Source organism: Perna viridis, chromosome 2 (assembly GCF_037379345.1).
Source record: "Perna viridis isolate PV_CMFRI_1.1 ecotype Kerala chromosome 2, ASM3737934v1, whole genome shotgun sequence".
NCBI classification, from domain to species: domain Eukaryota; kingdom Metazoa; phylum Mollusca; class Bivalvia; order Mytilida; family Mytilidae; genus Perna; species Perna viridis.
In genome coordinates, this window is record NC_142446.1 from 2,855,956 (window position 1) to 2,870,444 (window position 14,489).

The 14,489-nt window shown below is 34.3% G+C and overlaps 1 protein-coding gene across 1 annotated transcript in view; it reads left to right on the top strand.

The window, feature by feature from the left end:
* The window catches only part of LOC148623302 (endoplasmic reticulum aminopeptidase 1-like), a 53,836-nt gene that overhangs the window by 17,280 nt on the left and 22,067 nt on the right, over nt 1-14,489 (top strand). Inside the window, exons 5-10 of the mRNA XM_088565061.1 lie at nt 4,634-4,788; nt 5,516-5,629; nt 8,484-8,618; nt 8,975-9,106; nt 10,480-10,637; nt 12,838-12,926. Of these exons, the coding sequence (XP_088421187.1) occupies nt 4,634-4,788; nt 5,516-5,629; nt 8,484-8,618; nt 8,975-9,106; nt 10,480-10,637; nt 12,838-12,926 (783 nt within the window). The remainder of the gene's footprint in view (nt 1-4,633; nt 4,789-5,515; nt 5,630-8,483; nt 8,619-8,974; nt 9,107-10,479; nt 10,638-12,837; nt 12,927-14,489) is intronic.

Consider the following 14,489-nt stretch of genomic DNA (forward strand, 5'->3'; position numbering starts at 1 on the left):
ATTGTTGTTGTCCGAAGACATGTGGTAGTGTTAATGTGGTCATTATTGTTGTTGTCTGAAGACATTTGGTAGTGTTAATGTGGTCATTATTATCGTTGTTGTCCGAAGACGTGGTAGTGTTTTTGTGGTCATTATCGTTGTTGTCCGAAGACATTTGGTAGTGTTAATGTGGTCATTATCGTTGCTGTCTGAAGACATGTGGTAGTGTTAATGTGGTCGTTATCATTGTTGTTGTCTGTAGACATTTGGTAGTGTTAATGTGGTCATTATCGTTGTTGTCTGAAGACATTTGGTAGTGTTAATGTGGTCATTATTATCGTTGTTGTCCGAAGACGTGGTAGTGTTTTTGTGGTCATTATCGTTGTTGTCCGAAGACATGTGGTAGTGTTAATGTGGTCATTATCGTTGCTGTCCGAAGACATGTGGTAGTGTTAATGTGGTCGTTATCATTGTCGTTGTCTGAAGACATTTGGTAGTGTTAATGTGGTCATTATTATCGTTGTTGTCTGAAGACGTGGTAGTGTTTTTGTGGTCATTATCGTTGTTGTCCGAAGACATGTGATAGTGTTAATGTGGTCATTATCGTTGCTGTCCGAAGACGTGGTATTGTTAATGTGGTTGTTATCGTTGTTGTCTGAAGACATTTGGTAGTGTTAATGTGGTCATTATTATCGTTGTTGTCCGAAGACGTGGTAGTGTTTTTGTGGTCATTATCGTTGTTGTCCGAAGACATGTGGTAGTGTTAATGTGGTCATTATCATTGTTGTTGTCTGAAGACATTTGGTAGTGTTAATGTGGTCATTATTATCGTTGTTGTCCGAAGACGTAGTGTTTTTGTGGTCATTATTATCATGTTGTCCGAAGACGTGGTAGTGTTTTTGTGGTCATTATCGTTGCGGTCCGAAGACATGTGATAGTGTTAATGTGGTCATTATCGTTGCTGTCAGAAGACATGTGGTAGTGTTAATGTGGTCATTATCGTTGTTGTCTGAAAATTGGCAGTATAAAAAAGTGTTTTATTAATTTTTATGAAAAGCACAGCTCTTCTACCAAGTGTTATGGTTTTACATATTAATGTAGTCATTATCATTATTGTTGACTGAAGTTGTCTGATGTTAATGTGGTCTTTATCATTGTTGTTTTCTGAAGACATTTGGTAGTGTTAATGTGGTCATTATCGTTGTTGTCTGAAGACATGTGGTAGTGTTAATGTGGTCCTTGTTGTTGTCACATTTGGTAGTGTTAATGTGGTCATTATCGTTGTTGTCTGAAGACATTTGGTAGTGTTAATGTGGTCATTATTATCGTTGTTGTCCGAAGACGTGGTAGTGTTTTTGTGGTCATTAACTTTGCTGTCCGAAGACATGTGGTAGTGTTAATGTGGTCATTATCGTTGCTGTCCGAAGACATGTGGTAGTGTTAATGTGGTCGTTATCATTGTTGTTGTCTGAAGACATTTGGTAGTGTTAATGTGGTCATTATTATCGTTGTTGTCCGAAGACGTGGTAGTGTTTTTTGTGGTCATTATCGTTGTTGTCCGAAGACATGTGGTAGTGTTAATGTGGTCATTATCATTGTTGTTGTCTGAAGACATTTGGTAGTGTTAATGTGGTCATTATTATCGTTGTTGTCCGAAGACGTGGTAGTGTTTTTATGGTCATTATTATCATGTTGTCCGAAGACGTGGTAGTGTTTTTGTGGTCATTATCGTTGCTGTCTGAAGACATGTGGTAGTGTTAATGTGGTCGTTATCATTGTTGTTGTCTGTAGACATTTGGTAGTGTTAATGTGGTCATTATCGTTGTTGTCTGAAGACATTTGGTAGTGTTAATGTGGTCATTATTATCGTTGTTGTCCGAAGACGTGGTAGTGTTTTTGTGGTCATTATCGTTGTTGTCCGAAGACATGTGGTAGTGTTAATGTGGTCATTATCGTTGCTGTCCGAAGACATGTGGTAGTGTTAATGTGGTCATTATCATTGTTGTTGTCTGTAGACATTTGGTAGTGTTAATGTGGTCATTATCGTTGTTGTCCGAAGACATGTGGTAGTGTTAATGTGGTCATTATCGTTGTTGTCTGAAGACATGTGGTAGTGTTAATGTGGTCGTTATCATTGTCGTTGTCTGAAGACATTTGGTAGTGTTAATGTGGTCATTATTATCGTTGTTGTCTGAAGACGTGGTAGTGTTTTTGTGGTCATTATCGTTGTTGTCCGAAGACATGTGATAGTGTTAATGTGGTCATTATCGTTGCTGTCCGAAGACGTGGTATTGTTAATGTGGTCGTTATCGTTGTTGTCTGAAGACATTTGGTAGTGTTAATGTGGTCATTATTATCGTTGTTGTCCGAAGACGTGGTAGTGTTAATGTGGTCCTTGTTGTTGTTGTCACATTTGGTGTCCCCTTGTCAACTTGAATATAAGTATATGAATCTGTATGAAATTTACCACAAGATTCCATACCTAAGTAATCTGGCTGGGGAAGATTGTGGAGCTAATGACCTGTTTTGTTCAGGAATAAAGTGAAAAAGGGGCTAAAAAACATTTTTTTAGTTTTAGGACAGTAACCTAAGTGAAATACATAGATCCTTATGAAACTGAACCAAAAGGTTCCATACTTTGAAAAAGGTAGAACTTGATCTTGGGGGTTATGAACTTTATGTATTGACCCCCCCCCCACACACACACACACTAAAGGAGTGGGTGGTATATTGGAATCACCTTGATTGTCTGTCTGTCCCATTACAATGATATATTATCCACTGCCAATGAATCGATTTTTTTCAAATTTGGTATGTGGCTTTATATAGATTTGGTATATGTTACTACTGATTATTGTGAATATCTGATATCTACTTGCTGTTTTGTTCGATTTTGCCATTTTTCAAAATACATGATACATGGAATGAAATAGACATTTTTTGTCATAAAAATCTCTGCTTTCACTTGACAGATTGATGAGGCTTATGTAATATTTTTGTGGTTTACTGATATCAACTTTCTGTTTCATGAAATCAGCTACAACTTCATTAAACCAAATGCAACAAATTTGTGGTGGTATAATGTTTTGGACCCAGCTGCCTGTCTGTCTGTTCTTCTGGCTTTTACAACTTCTTGTCGCTTGGATAGGGCCTTCATTTTTTACCAGTTTCCTTTAAAATTTGATAAATGGTTAGTAGCAAACTTGGATGGGGTTGTTTTTCAAGGGGGGTGCACTTTTTGGAAGGGGTCAATTATTGCATCCATTTAATGCCTCATTTGGTGAATGGTTAGTAGCAATAAAATCATGAATGGGATTTATTTCGCAAAAAAATCATTAAAAGGGACTACTTTTTCTTCAGGTGTAAGTTTTAAAGTTTTTCAAACCAGTTCAAATGTGTGCTGTTGGGGTATTGTGAGCATGCTCACTGAAGTCTTTTAATGTTGTTTATTAATTAAGGGTCAAACAGGGATAAATAAGCAATTTCGTTAACTTTGAAGCTCATATCTTTTCAAATTTCAGTGGGGTTTAATTACAGTTGGAGGACTCTAAAGGGAGATCATTCAACTCGGGGTAAAAACTACAAATGAGCTTCTCCTCTTTAACCGCTATAGGTATTTTGATGTAATTCTAAAGGAATGTTAAGCATAATTTTTAAAACTTTTTTGATGTTCAGAAAAGAATATAATTACTGTTGGAGGATTCCAAAGGGGTAATATTGAACTAAAGGTTTTTGCATTGAAGTAGGTGGTATTCTCTTTGTAAGTATACTCACAGTTTTTCTATTTCATTCTTGCTGTTCAGCTGTTCAAAGGTTGCCCTCATTTTCTATATACTTGTGAATTCCAGTTAATACCTCTCTGGTTTAAGGGTTTTCTCCAAGTGTGACCTATCCATTGCCATGCTCATCTGAAGTTCTGTTGTTTATGGGTTTTCTCCATGTGTGATCTATCCATTGCCATGCTTGTGCTTAATGTTTTAGTCCTGTTGTTAATTTCACATCCGGAGAAGAGATCTGATCTAACATTAGTCCCTGGTGTTCTCACTAAACATATTGGAATTCCATACTGGCTTAAGCATTTGTGAAGGCATGATGGGCTTCGCTTATTCTGGCTTTTATATCTTCCTCGGTACCATCTGTCTGGCTTATAATACCGCTTTAATGTTTGAAAACTGAGAATAATTTCAATTTTGAAGTAAAAATTCATGGTAAAGCCCCATGAGTGATTTTGACTTAACAGTATTTTGACAGGAATGATGAATGGGAAAGCCTCTACCAATGATCCACTTCTGGTTCAGTTTGATAGAACAAAATGGTCAACCATGGCTATCTAAGCATCAGATTGTCACATTTTTTAAGATAAACTTTGCTGAAAACATAGGAACTTATGTTTTTTTTTTTTAATTTATATGGTTGTTGACCTCTTGCCCTATACAAATAGTCCTTTTCTTGTTTTGCCCATATGGCACAGTGGTTGACTAGCCACTCGAGCTCATGGGGAAACATATTTTGGTATGTATCTCCACTTATACTAAAACTTGGCAGGAATGACATATAGAAGAGCCTCTACAAATGTTCAATACAACAACAAAAAATTAGATTACTTGTACTGTGAAATTGTAAGTAAAAATATCCCATTTTTACTTCTTTATAGATCTAATAGCTATCCCAGACTTTTCTGCTGGTGCTATGGAGAACTGGGGACTTGTTACATACAGAGAATCAGCAGTTTTATATCATGATGGTGAATCATCTGACAGAAACAAGCAATGGGTAGCTGTTGTCATTGCCCATGAACTAGCTCATCAGGTAATTAAAGGTTCTTTTGACTGTGCATGAACTAGTTCACCAAGTAATTGAAGGTTCTTTTTACTGCCCTGTAATATTGCAATCACCTTGTCCTTCCTTCTGTCTGTTACACTTTTCATAACCAGATTTCTCCATTTCTATTTTACGGAATGTTAGGGATTTGGCATTTTGCTTAAAATTGCATGATTACTTGTACTGTGTCTCCCCTTTTCAGGTTCCATGCTCATCTACTTCCTGTTTACTGATCGTAATGGAAAGTTTTTAGGTTGTGCATGTTGGAAATTTTTTTTACAGATTTCTCAGTTTCTATTTCAGGGAAAGCTTAGATATTTGACATACAATGTATTACTTTTGCATAATGACTTGTACTTTGTCTCCCTTTTCCAGCTTTGACTGAAATTGATTGGTGGGGCTATTCTTAGCACAACATAGTGTGCAACATCTTGTTGTAGCTGTTGTCATTGCCCATGAACCAGCTCACAATATAATTGTATCTGTTGTCCATTGTCAGTGCACTAGCTAACCAGGTATTTACAGCTGTTGTCATTGCCCATGAACCAGCTCATCAGATAATTGATGATTTTAATTTGTTACAATGTATAAACTCCAAACACAGCTATCTTTATCATGTTGCGTCTCTTTAGAAATAAGTAAATTATAATAAATGAATTGAAGAAAACTGGATAAACAGTTGAGTAGTATATCTTGTTTTATTTTAACATTTCAGTGGTTTGGAAACCTAGTGACAATGAAGTGGTGGGATGATACATGGCTAAATGAAGGATTTGCTTCATATGTAGAATATCTAGGAACTAATACTATTGACCCTTCTCTGAACATGGTAAGATTAAAGTCAGTTAATAATATCTTCCCATCACAGAGTGAAACCTTAAATGCCATTGGCATTATTTTTTTATACAACCACAAAAAAAAAGGCATATAATGGTATGGCACTGTCGTTTTTGTCTTAGAAGTTAATGTCATTGAAGTGTTCATCATCCGAAGTCATTTGGAGGTTTGTAATAACAAATGGAAGATTGGTATTGACTTTGGGAGTTATGGCTCAACTGTTTCGAAATTTAGGGGCCAAAAACAAGCATTTCATTTAATAAAATTTGACTATATAACATAGCCATAAGCATATGGATCTCCATGATATTTTGTGACAATGTTCTATACCTCAAAGGTCATACTTAGACTGATTTTAGGGATTGTGAACTGAACTAAGTATTAAGGGCTGAAAAAGACCAGAAAAGAGTGTTCTTGTTCCCAAACAATGTGTAAGTACCGATAAAAATGTATGGATTCCTATGAAGCTGCATCATAAGGTTCTTTATCACTGAAAGGAAGATTTGATTGATTTTGGGTTTATAACATATGCTGTTTAAGAAAGGCATTTTTAAGAGAAATAAACCAAGCATTTTATAAAATTTTACTATATAAGTTCAGTATATGGATCTTAAGGAATTGTATCATTCGTTCCATGCCACCATAGTCAGGCTAGGCTAGGCTTTATTTTTGAGTTAATTACTGCATCATCCTGGAACAATTAAGGACCAAAAAGGGGTAAATAAAAAACATTCTTTCTGGTTAATTAAAATGTATGTATCTCTTTGAATTTGACTACTACATGTTAAAGGATTATGGCCCTTACCTTTTAAGGGACAAAGGTTGTCAGAAATAAGCGTCTCACTGCATATTATAAAATTCTTTGATCACTTTAATACTGGTCAGAATGTTGTTAAGATGCTGTCCATGTAAATATCAGGCAGATCCTATGATATAGGTGGAACAGAGTAAATTTTATCCCACTGAATTTTTTGTTACAATGTATATAAATATCATGTGTATGTCTAGTGTAAAGTTTGTTTCAAATTGACCATGGATGTCTCATAAATTGATTTTAAAATTCCATAACTATGCAACCAAATTGTGCTCAAATGAAAGAGTTATCCCCCCTTTTTCGATGAATTTCAATGCTTTCTATGTAATTTATTTCTCTTTAATCAAGTTAATCAAAAACCAACTTTCAACTATGAGAAGGGATCCATTTGGGATATGAAATGGGTGAAATTAAAAAAAAAAAACAAAATTTGTCATGTGCCACCCACTACCTGTTTATTGCATGGACTCCCTCTTAAACATTTATTCACAATCCAGATTAAGTGCTTATCAAGTTTGAATGTTATGTTCATACTTGTCACAACTTATCATGATTTATATCATGACTTTCTCTTAGAGGTCAATGGAAAGGTAAAAATTCATGGCCCAACTATTTGACAAACATGATGATTTCTCATTCCATATTGTCAACTTTCTTTTTATTGGCTCACCTGGCCTAAAATATAGATCTATGATCAGTGCAAATTTTAGAAAAATCTGTTGATAGCATTTTGAATGATTTTTTTGCACTTTTAGCATGTTATTCAGTTAAGATAAGTAGAATGATGAGTAATGTTTAAATGTTCAGTCTCATGACAAATACCTGTGCAAAGTTGGATTGACCATTTTTAGGTTATGCATGTATTCAACTGTTTAAACTATTCAACCAGGTGAGAGCCTCTTGTCTGTAGCAACATCCCTTAAGTTTTCATATCACAACTTGTATCTTACCCAATGGATCTTCATGTTTGTTTTGAACCATGGGTCGTAATGGTGTATTGATCTGCACCATGAGTAATTATTTGTTTACCATGTTATAGTTTACCTGGATGTGACATTTTAAGAGTAACTTGTTGGGTGTTTTCTCTACTGGTGCCGGAGTTACTTTTGTTTCTTGGTACATGTTATTTTGGTTATTTCATGAATATTTCATGGACTTTTTGGCTTTTAAAGATGTTAAGTAATAAATTTGCATTTAGTGAATAAAGTTCTTGCAGTAATGTGTCAAGAAACATTAAATGGGCTAAGCATGTTCCATTTAACACACCCAGTCACATTCACACCCAGTCACATTCACATTCAGTCACGCCATTAATAAACATAAAGTTTGACCAAGCATATTTGTCAGAAAAAATCAAATTGATAAAAGTGTTAAGTTTTTGAAAACCTTATGTTATAGGAAACTATCTTCTTAGGCTGGTTTTTTATAGGAGTATTATTATAGTGTATGATAAATACTCTTTTAAAATTGTTTCTGAATGTAAATGCAAATTAATTTTTGGACTGGTTAATAATTTGGGAAAAAGGTGAAGTCGAAAAAATTTGTAAATGTGTCTGAAGTTGCATACTTTTGAACTATTGATTACAGTTTGTACTGAAGAAATCAGTAGTAAAGATTGACATTCAGTTTACACATATAAGGAAAAACAGTTCTAAATGATATGGGAAACATATGATAATAGTTTTATTTTACATCATGTTAATCTTCAAAAGTTTGTTGATGTTACAATTTTCACAAGAATCAAAAACTTTCAGTGCTAATCACACTTAAATCTGGCTCATGCTGAAAAAAAATTTATTATTTTCACATTTGTGAACTCAACATAAAATCCCCCCTCCCTTGAAAAGAAAATGGTCTGTGCCTTATTTGTTCTTGAATTGATTTTTGGGACAGGCATATCATGGTACATATGTTTTGTTAATCTAAATATTTTTGGTATCAGTAAGTTTTAAAAGTGTATTGTTTGCAGCGCCTTAAATTTACAGTTTTTATTGTTAATTAACAGAACATATGACAATATTTTTATATTAAGGAAGATCAGTTTATTGGAGCGACATTGCAGCGGGCTCTGAAGCGTGATGGACAGAAAACTTCTCACCCAATACAAGTCCCTGTCCATAATCCTGATGAAGTCAATGAAATATTTGACACGATTTCCTATGATAAGGTAATTGACTCTGTAATATTAGTCTTATTAGATTTAGTCTTTAAGTTACTGACTGATGAGAAAAACAAAATGTGTATAGAATTGTCTATTTGCAGCTTGACTTCTGAACGTTTTGGGAACTATCTTGTCTATGTGTATACACTATCTACATATTTTGCTGTTCCTCCTTAAGTTGACAGTCAAATTAAGAGAAACTTTGAAGGTATGGCATCGCATTTACAAAATGATAATGATCTATGTTATTGTTAGTTGCTTACAAAGGGGTGCTAATCCAATGTCAGGTTTCAGTTCTATGTCAAAGTACTTTCCCTCTATGTAGTACCAAACACATTTAACTTAGATCTAGGTTTTTTTAGGGAGCATCCATTATAAGAATGCTTAGAGATTTCCTTGGAGAAGACAAATTTATGGATGGTATAACCGACTACCTTAACACATACAAATATGGAAATGCTGTAACAAAAGATTTGTGGACTGCATTATCTAAGGTATAAATTTACTGGTATAGTGCTTAATTCTATAAGTAAAATATGTGATGCAACCATGTAGGGATATATCATGGAAGTCAACACAGTCTTATAGCATCAGCAATGTCTGATGTACAGATAATTTCTTGAGTCTTGAGTAAAAGTGAATGGGTCTATATAATATTGTTCCAAAGGTGTTGTATCTCCATAGGAGGTTTTTTGGGTTGTGCTTATTGAGGAATAAGGGGCCAAAAAGGGGGACTGCATCAAATATTTGATCACAATCAAAATCCAGGGTTGTATCAGGCTTGAATGGTGTGTCCAAACTTGCCCCAACTGTTCAGAGTTCCACTTCTGCAGTTTTATTAAGATGGGCCCTGCAAAGCATTTTATTCAGATTTGACATAAGAATTTTAATGTTTATTCTTGCACATTGATCATGCTTGGTCATCAAAACAGACCAATGATTTCTGTTAATGAAACCAGCATAGTTTACCTATGTTATAATGAAAATATTGGTTAGCAATGAATATAGATGGTATGGAACAGGTTAAACACCTATTTTGCCCTTTGTAATTCATTTGATGTCATGTTAATGCACTCTGAAAAACCTTGACAATTTTTTACAAGGATAGAAAAAGTATTGAAAACAAATACTTGTGGATAGATGCACAAGCAACATTTCCACTAGAAAACAAAAAGTCAAGAACACGATCACACTTTTAGCTCCTGTCCAGTTTTTCCTTGTAGGAACTTTTAAAGAAAAATCTCAATTTTATTATTTAAACTTTATTTACCCTTTATTTAGAAATGGCTTATGTCAACACCTATTGTCTGTACATTATTTCCATTTCTCAATCTTATCAAGTACTATTCTTTTAAATAAGAAATCAAGACAAAATGATAAAAAATCATGGCTTGCCGAATGATTCTACATAATTTTCCCCAGTATCTAGTTTGGCACCTTGATTCCGATTAATCCTGGATCATTTTGCCCAGTATCTAGTTGGCTACCTAAGATGTTTCCCATTCACCTTGGGTCGTTTTGTCCAGTATCTAGTCGGCTACATTGACTCCCATTCACCCTAGATCATTTGGCCCAGTATCTAGTTGGCCACTGATTCCCATTCACCGTGGATGGTTTCAGCATGATTTGCACACTGTTGGTTTTGATAGATTGATAAAAGCTGGGAAATTATTTTTCTGTGCTTTATACAATTGATTATTTTGTAACTTCTTTCAAAAAATAGAGAAACTATGAAATTCTAAATTATGTTCTAACATTTGATATGAATGAATTATTGTGTAGTAATTATCTGATTATATTTCTTGTTGTTCTATTTGAAGATTACAATTAACTTTAACATACTAAAAACTGGTATTATATTTAATAGAAGTCAACAGTAGATGTGAATGCTGTTATGAACACATGGACTAGTCAGATGGGATACCCTGTCATTAATGTCACAAAGAAAGGAAACAAGTTCATTCTAACTCAACAACGATTTTTGGAAGATGGCTCAGTTCCTAATGAAGATTCCTCCACTTATAGGTAGGAAATAGTTTGTCATTACACCTTCTTATAAATTTTACCATAGTTCTTGTTTTACTGTATATACACAAGTCCATCTCATTTGAGGTCATGAACCAACATGAATATATTATATATTGACAATTTACATTATTGTGTACAAAGTTATAACAATGATTGGTAGCCAAGTATTTATTTCAGGGAAGGGTTAGAAAGTTTTCATGTTGACTTGATACAAAAGATTGTCAATAAAAGGAAAAAACAATGCTTCAGGTTTATATTCAGTTACAATGTGGAGAGAAAGTTAAAATAAAAAACATTGAAACATTCAACCTAGACAAATTTGTAAATTTCATAAAAAAAAATTTAAAATACTACTTTTGTACTGAAATGTATAAAAAAATATATATGTTTTGAACCACAAATGCATTTATTTATTTGCCTTTCAACCTATTAAAATTATGGCATTTTCATATTGTATGTATTTAAAAATTTGGGAGGAAAATTATAGGAATGACATTGATTTTGATATACCAATCACATAAATTAAACATTGTGGTTACTTTTAATCCAATTTTGCTATTTGAATTAGATTCTAAGGTGTTCATTGTATTAAGTTTTTTTTTGCTCCTGCACCAAACCGTTGGGGGCATATTAATTTACCCCGGTCCGTCCGTTCAGATTACACATGATCATGGCTTGTCTGGCTGTCTCATTGTACAGTTTTTGAACTACATCTAAATATTTTGCAGGATATTTCTACACACTGTAATTTTTGTCAGAAATATACCCCAGATAACACAGTTAGGGATTTGTTGTTAGGAGTATTAACATTTTTTATGTGCCCGTCAGTCCGTCCATCAGCCCTCCTTTTCTCATCGCAACTAGTCTGACACTACCGAACAGAATGTCATGACACTATATGGCCAGGATACAATATGTAGATATGCATATATTTAGGAAATTCTGATCCCCAAATTGATCCCCAAATTTTTCGAGTTATGGTATTGGTACAGTGTGTCATTGCAAGTCTTGGAAGGATTGAGCTGAACCAACACACCATGAGTATCACAAGTTTCAGAAGGATTTCTGAATCTACAAACATGTCTGCATACAAAAATAAACATGTTCTTAATTTGGCAAATCTGGCGAGAGGAGGCATCATTAGTGTCTTACAGACACCTTTGATTTACTAAAAAAAAATCACTACTAACAAATGACGCGAGGGCTTCTGTGACAAACAGGGCTTCTAGTTTGATGAAGAAGTTCGTAATCATCATTCTATACCCTCCTTACTTTCAGAAGTTTTTAGCTAGTCTGGCGAAAGGCCAACTGAGCTATTGCCATCACTTGGCGTTCATCGTTGTGGTCCGTCGTTGTCGTCATTAACCATTTTTCAAAACTCTTCTCCTCTGACACTACTTGACCAATTGGAACCAAACTTGGTATGGATATTCCTTGTGGTATCCTGCATAGAACTATTATTGAGATTTTTGATTCGTCGAAAAACATGCCTGCCATTTTCAAAATTAGAAAAAAAGGGTTCAACAGAAGTTTTTTGCATATATCTCCAAAACCGTTTAGCTAAATTCTATGTGGTGTATTTTTCATTTTAATCTTTCAAGCCATGTTGTAATTATTGCCCTTTTTAGGATGTTTTTTTGCTATTTTTAATGTTATTTCTTTCAAAAGTATTCTTCTCTGACGCTACATGACCAATTGGAACCAAACTTACTTTGAATGTTCCTTGGGGTGTTGTGCATAGAACTGATGTGGGATTTTTGATCCGTCGAAAAACATAGCTGCCTTTACTAAGAATAGAACATAGGGGTCAGACAGTAGTTTTTCACATATCTCTCCAAACTCTTTCAGTTGCTGCAATGATCCTTATTACAAGGCCTTCAAAAGTCTTCAGAGATCAAAATTGTCAGGCTACTCCTTGTAAGAGTTATTACCCTTAAAAGGTGAAATATGAGTTGTTTTTTTTTAGTTTTCAGCCAATATCTTGAAAACTATAATAGATAGAAAAAAACTTTCAGTTGCTGAAATGATCCTTATAAGTCCTACCAAAGTCTTCTTGAGCCAAAATTGTATGATAACTCCTTGTTAATTAATTGCCCTTGAAAGACAAAATTTAACCTGGTGAGCAATTCAGGCTCCTGGGAGCCTCTTGTTATTTTCTGAGCCTGGACTTGCTAACTAATGATTTTTGTCTGTTCAGGTATAAATGGTACGTGCCATTTAGATACAAACTGGTTTATACAGATGGAGAAACCCAAGATGGTTTAGTTTGGCTCAATATTTCCTCAGGTAAGATGAAACTGCTTTTTAGCTCAACTGAATTTGCCACCAATTGTTGTCTGTCTGTAATATTTTGTACCTTTTATTTATATAATTACTTGGAAACTGTTTGACAAATGTTGAATAAAATGAGAATTCTCTAATTTTCATGAAAATCAGGAAGTCAGAAAAACATATATCTCGGCATATACTTGGTCACTTGTATCCAGGCATAGGGACGGTCAATAGTAAGAACTGTATTTATTTTACTGCCACTTGCAAAGTGGGTGTGTATACTGATAGGGGTGTCTGTTTGTCCTTTCTTCCTTCTGTTATACAGAGAGACAAGCATCTCTTATCAATTGCTCCTCCAACTCAACTAAATGATAAATCTTTCACAGAACCTTTATTACATATAACCATTGTGCACCTTCTATTTTATTGGTTCCCTACCGGCTTTAGCCAAGGGGACTTCAGATTTGCACTGCATCCCTCCATCCATCCATCCATCCATGCGTCAGTCCATCTTTCAGTCTGGAAAAAATTGAAGTTTTCCACACTTTATTTCTTGTTTGTGAGGCTCCCTTGATGAGTTATAGATCAAGTTGACATTTCATTCGGCTTCAATTATTTTGTCTGAGTTATGGCCCTTGAACTTTGAAAAAATTATAGAAATTTAAGTCTTTCACACTTTTTTTCTAAATGCTAGCAGGTATTGAGCTGATTTTTGGCATGTGAGTCTACCCTTTTCAGTAACAGATCAAGTATACATGTCGTTTAGCTTTGCTGATTTTGTCCAAAGTTTTAAAATCAAGGTCACTTCCTCAGTTTGTCATTTATACTTGATGATGCAAGATAGTATTTTGGTCAGTAATATAAACAGCTGGTAGGGGACTATGTATTGTTTTGCAATATCAGTAATATAAACAGCCGGTAGGGGACTATGTATTGTTTTAGTCAGTAATATAAACAGCCGGTAGGGGACTATGTATTGTTTTGGTCAGTAATATAAACAGGCAGTAGGTGACTATGTATTGTTTTGTAATACTCTCCGAATGCTTGTTTTGATGTAAGTCAATTTGGGGGTTTCACAAAGCAAAACATTGACTTTGTCACTTATAAATATGGGAACACGGGATTACCCATTTGTTATCCTTGACCCCTGTTACACTGCTGAATTTAATTTAATGAAACTTTCACAGAATCTTTACTTAGTATTATTTATGTGCACCTACTATTTTAGATTTTGATCTGAAAATTCTTTAGGTCTCACATCAAAAACCATAGGCTTAATCATTGCTTTTATCTGTTACTCTTCCTATACCATTGAATGGAATTTAATTAAACTTTCAGAATCTTTATTACATATTCCCATTGTACACACTTTTTAAAATTTTGATCCAAATCAATTTGGATGTGAAAAGCTGCATGTTATTAAATGGAGAAGTTGGAGGTATCAATTTAGGGAGCATTCCTCATAGTTTTTTAGTTAGTATTTTATCCTGAGCAATAGCAAAGTGTTGTATTTACAGATATTACCTAACTGGATTAAAATAAGCATTGAACCCTTTGAATTATTATGTTTTTATTAGA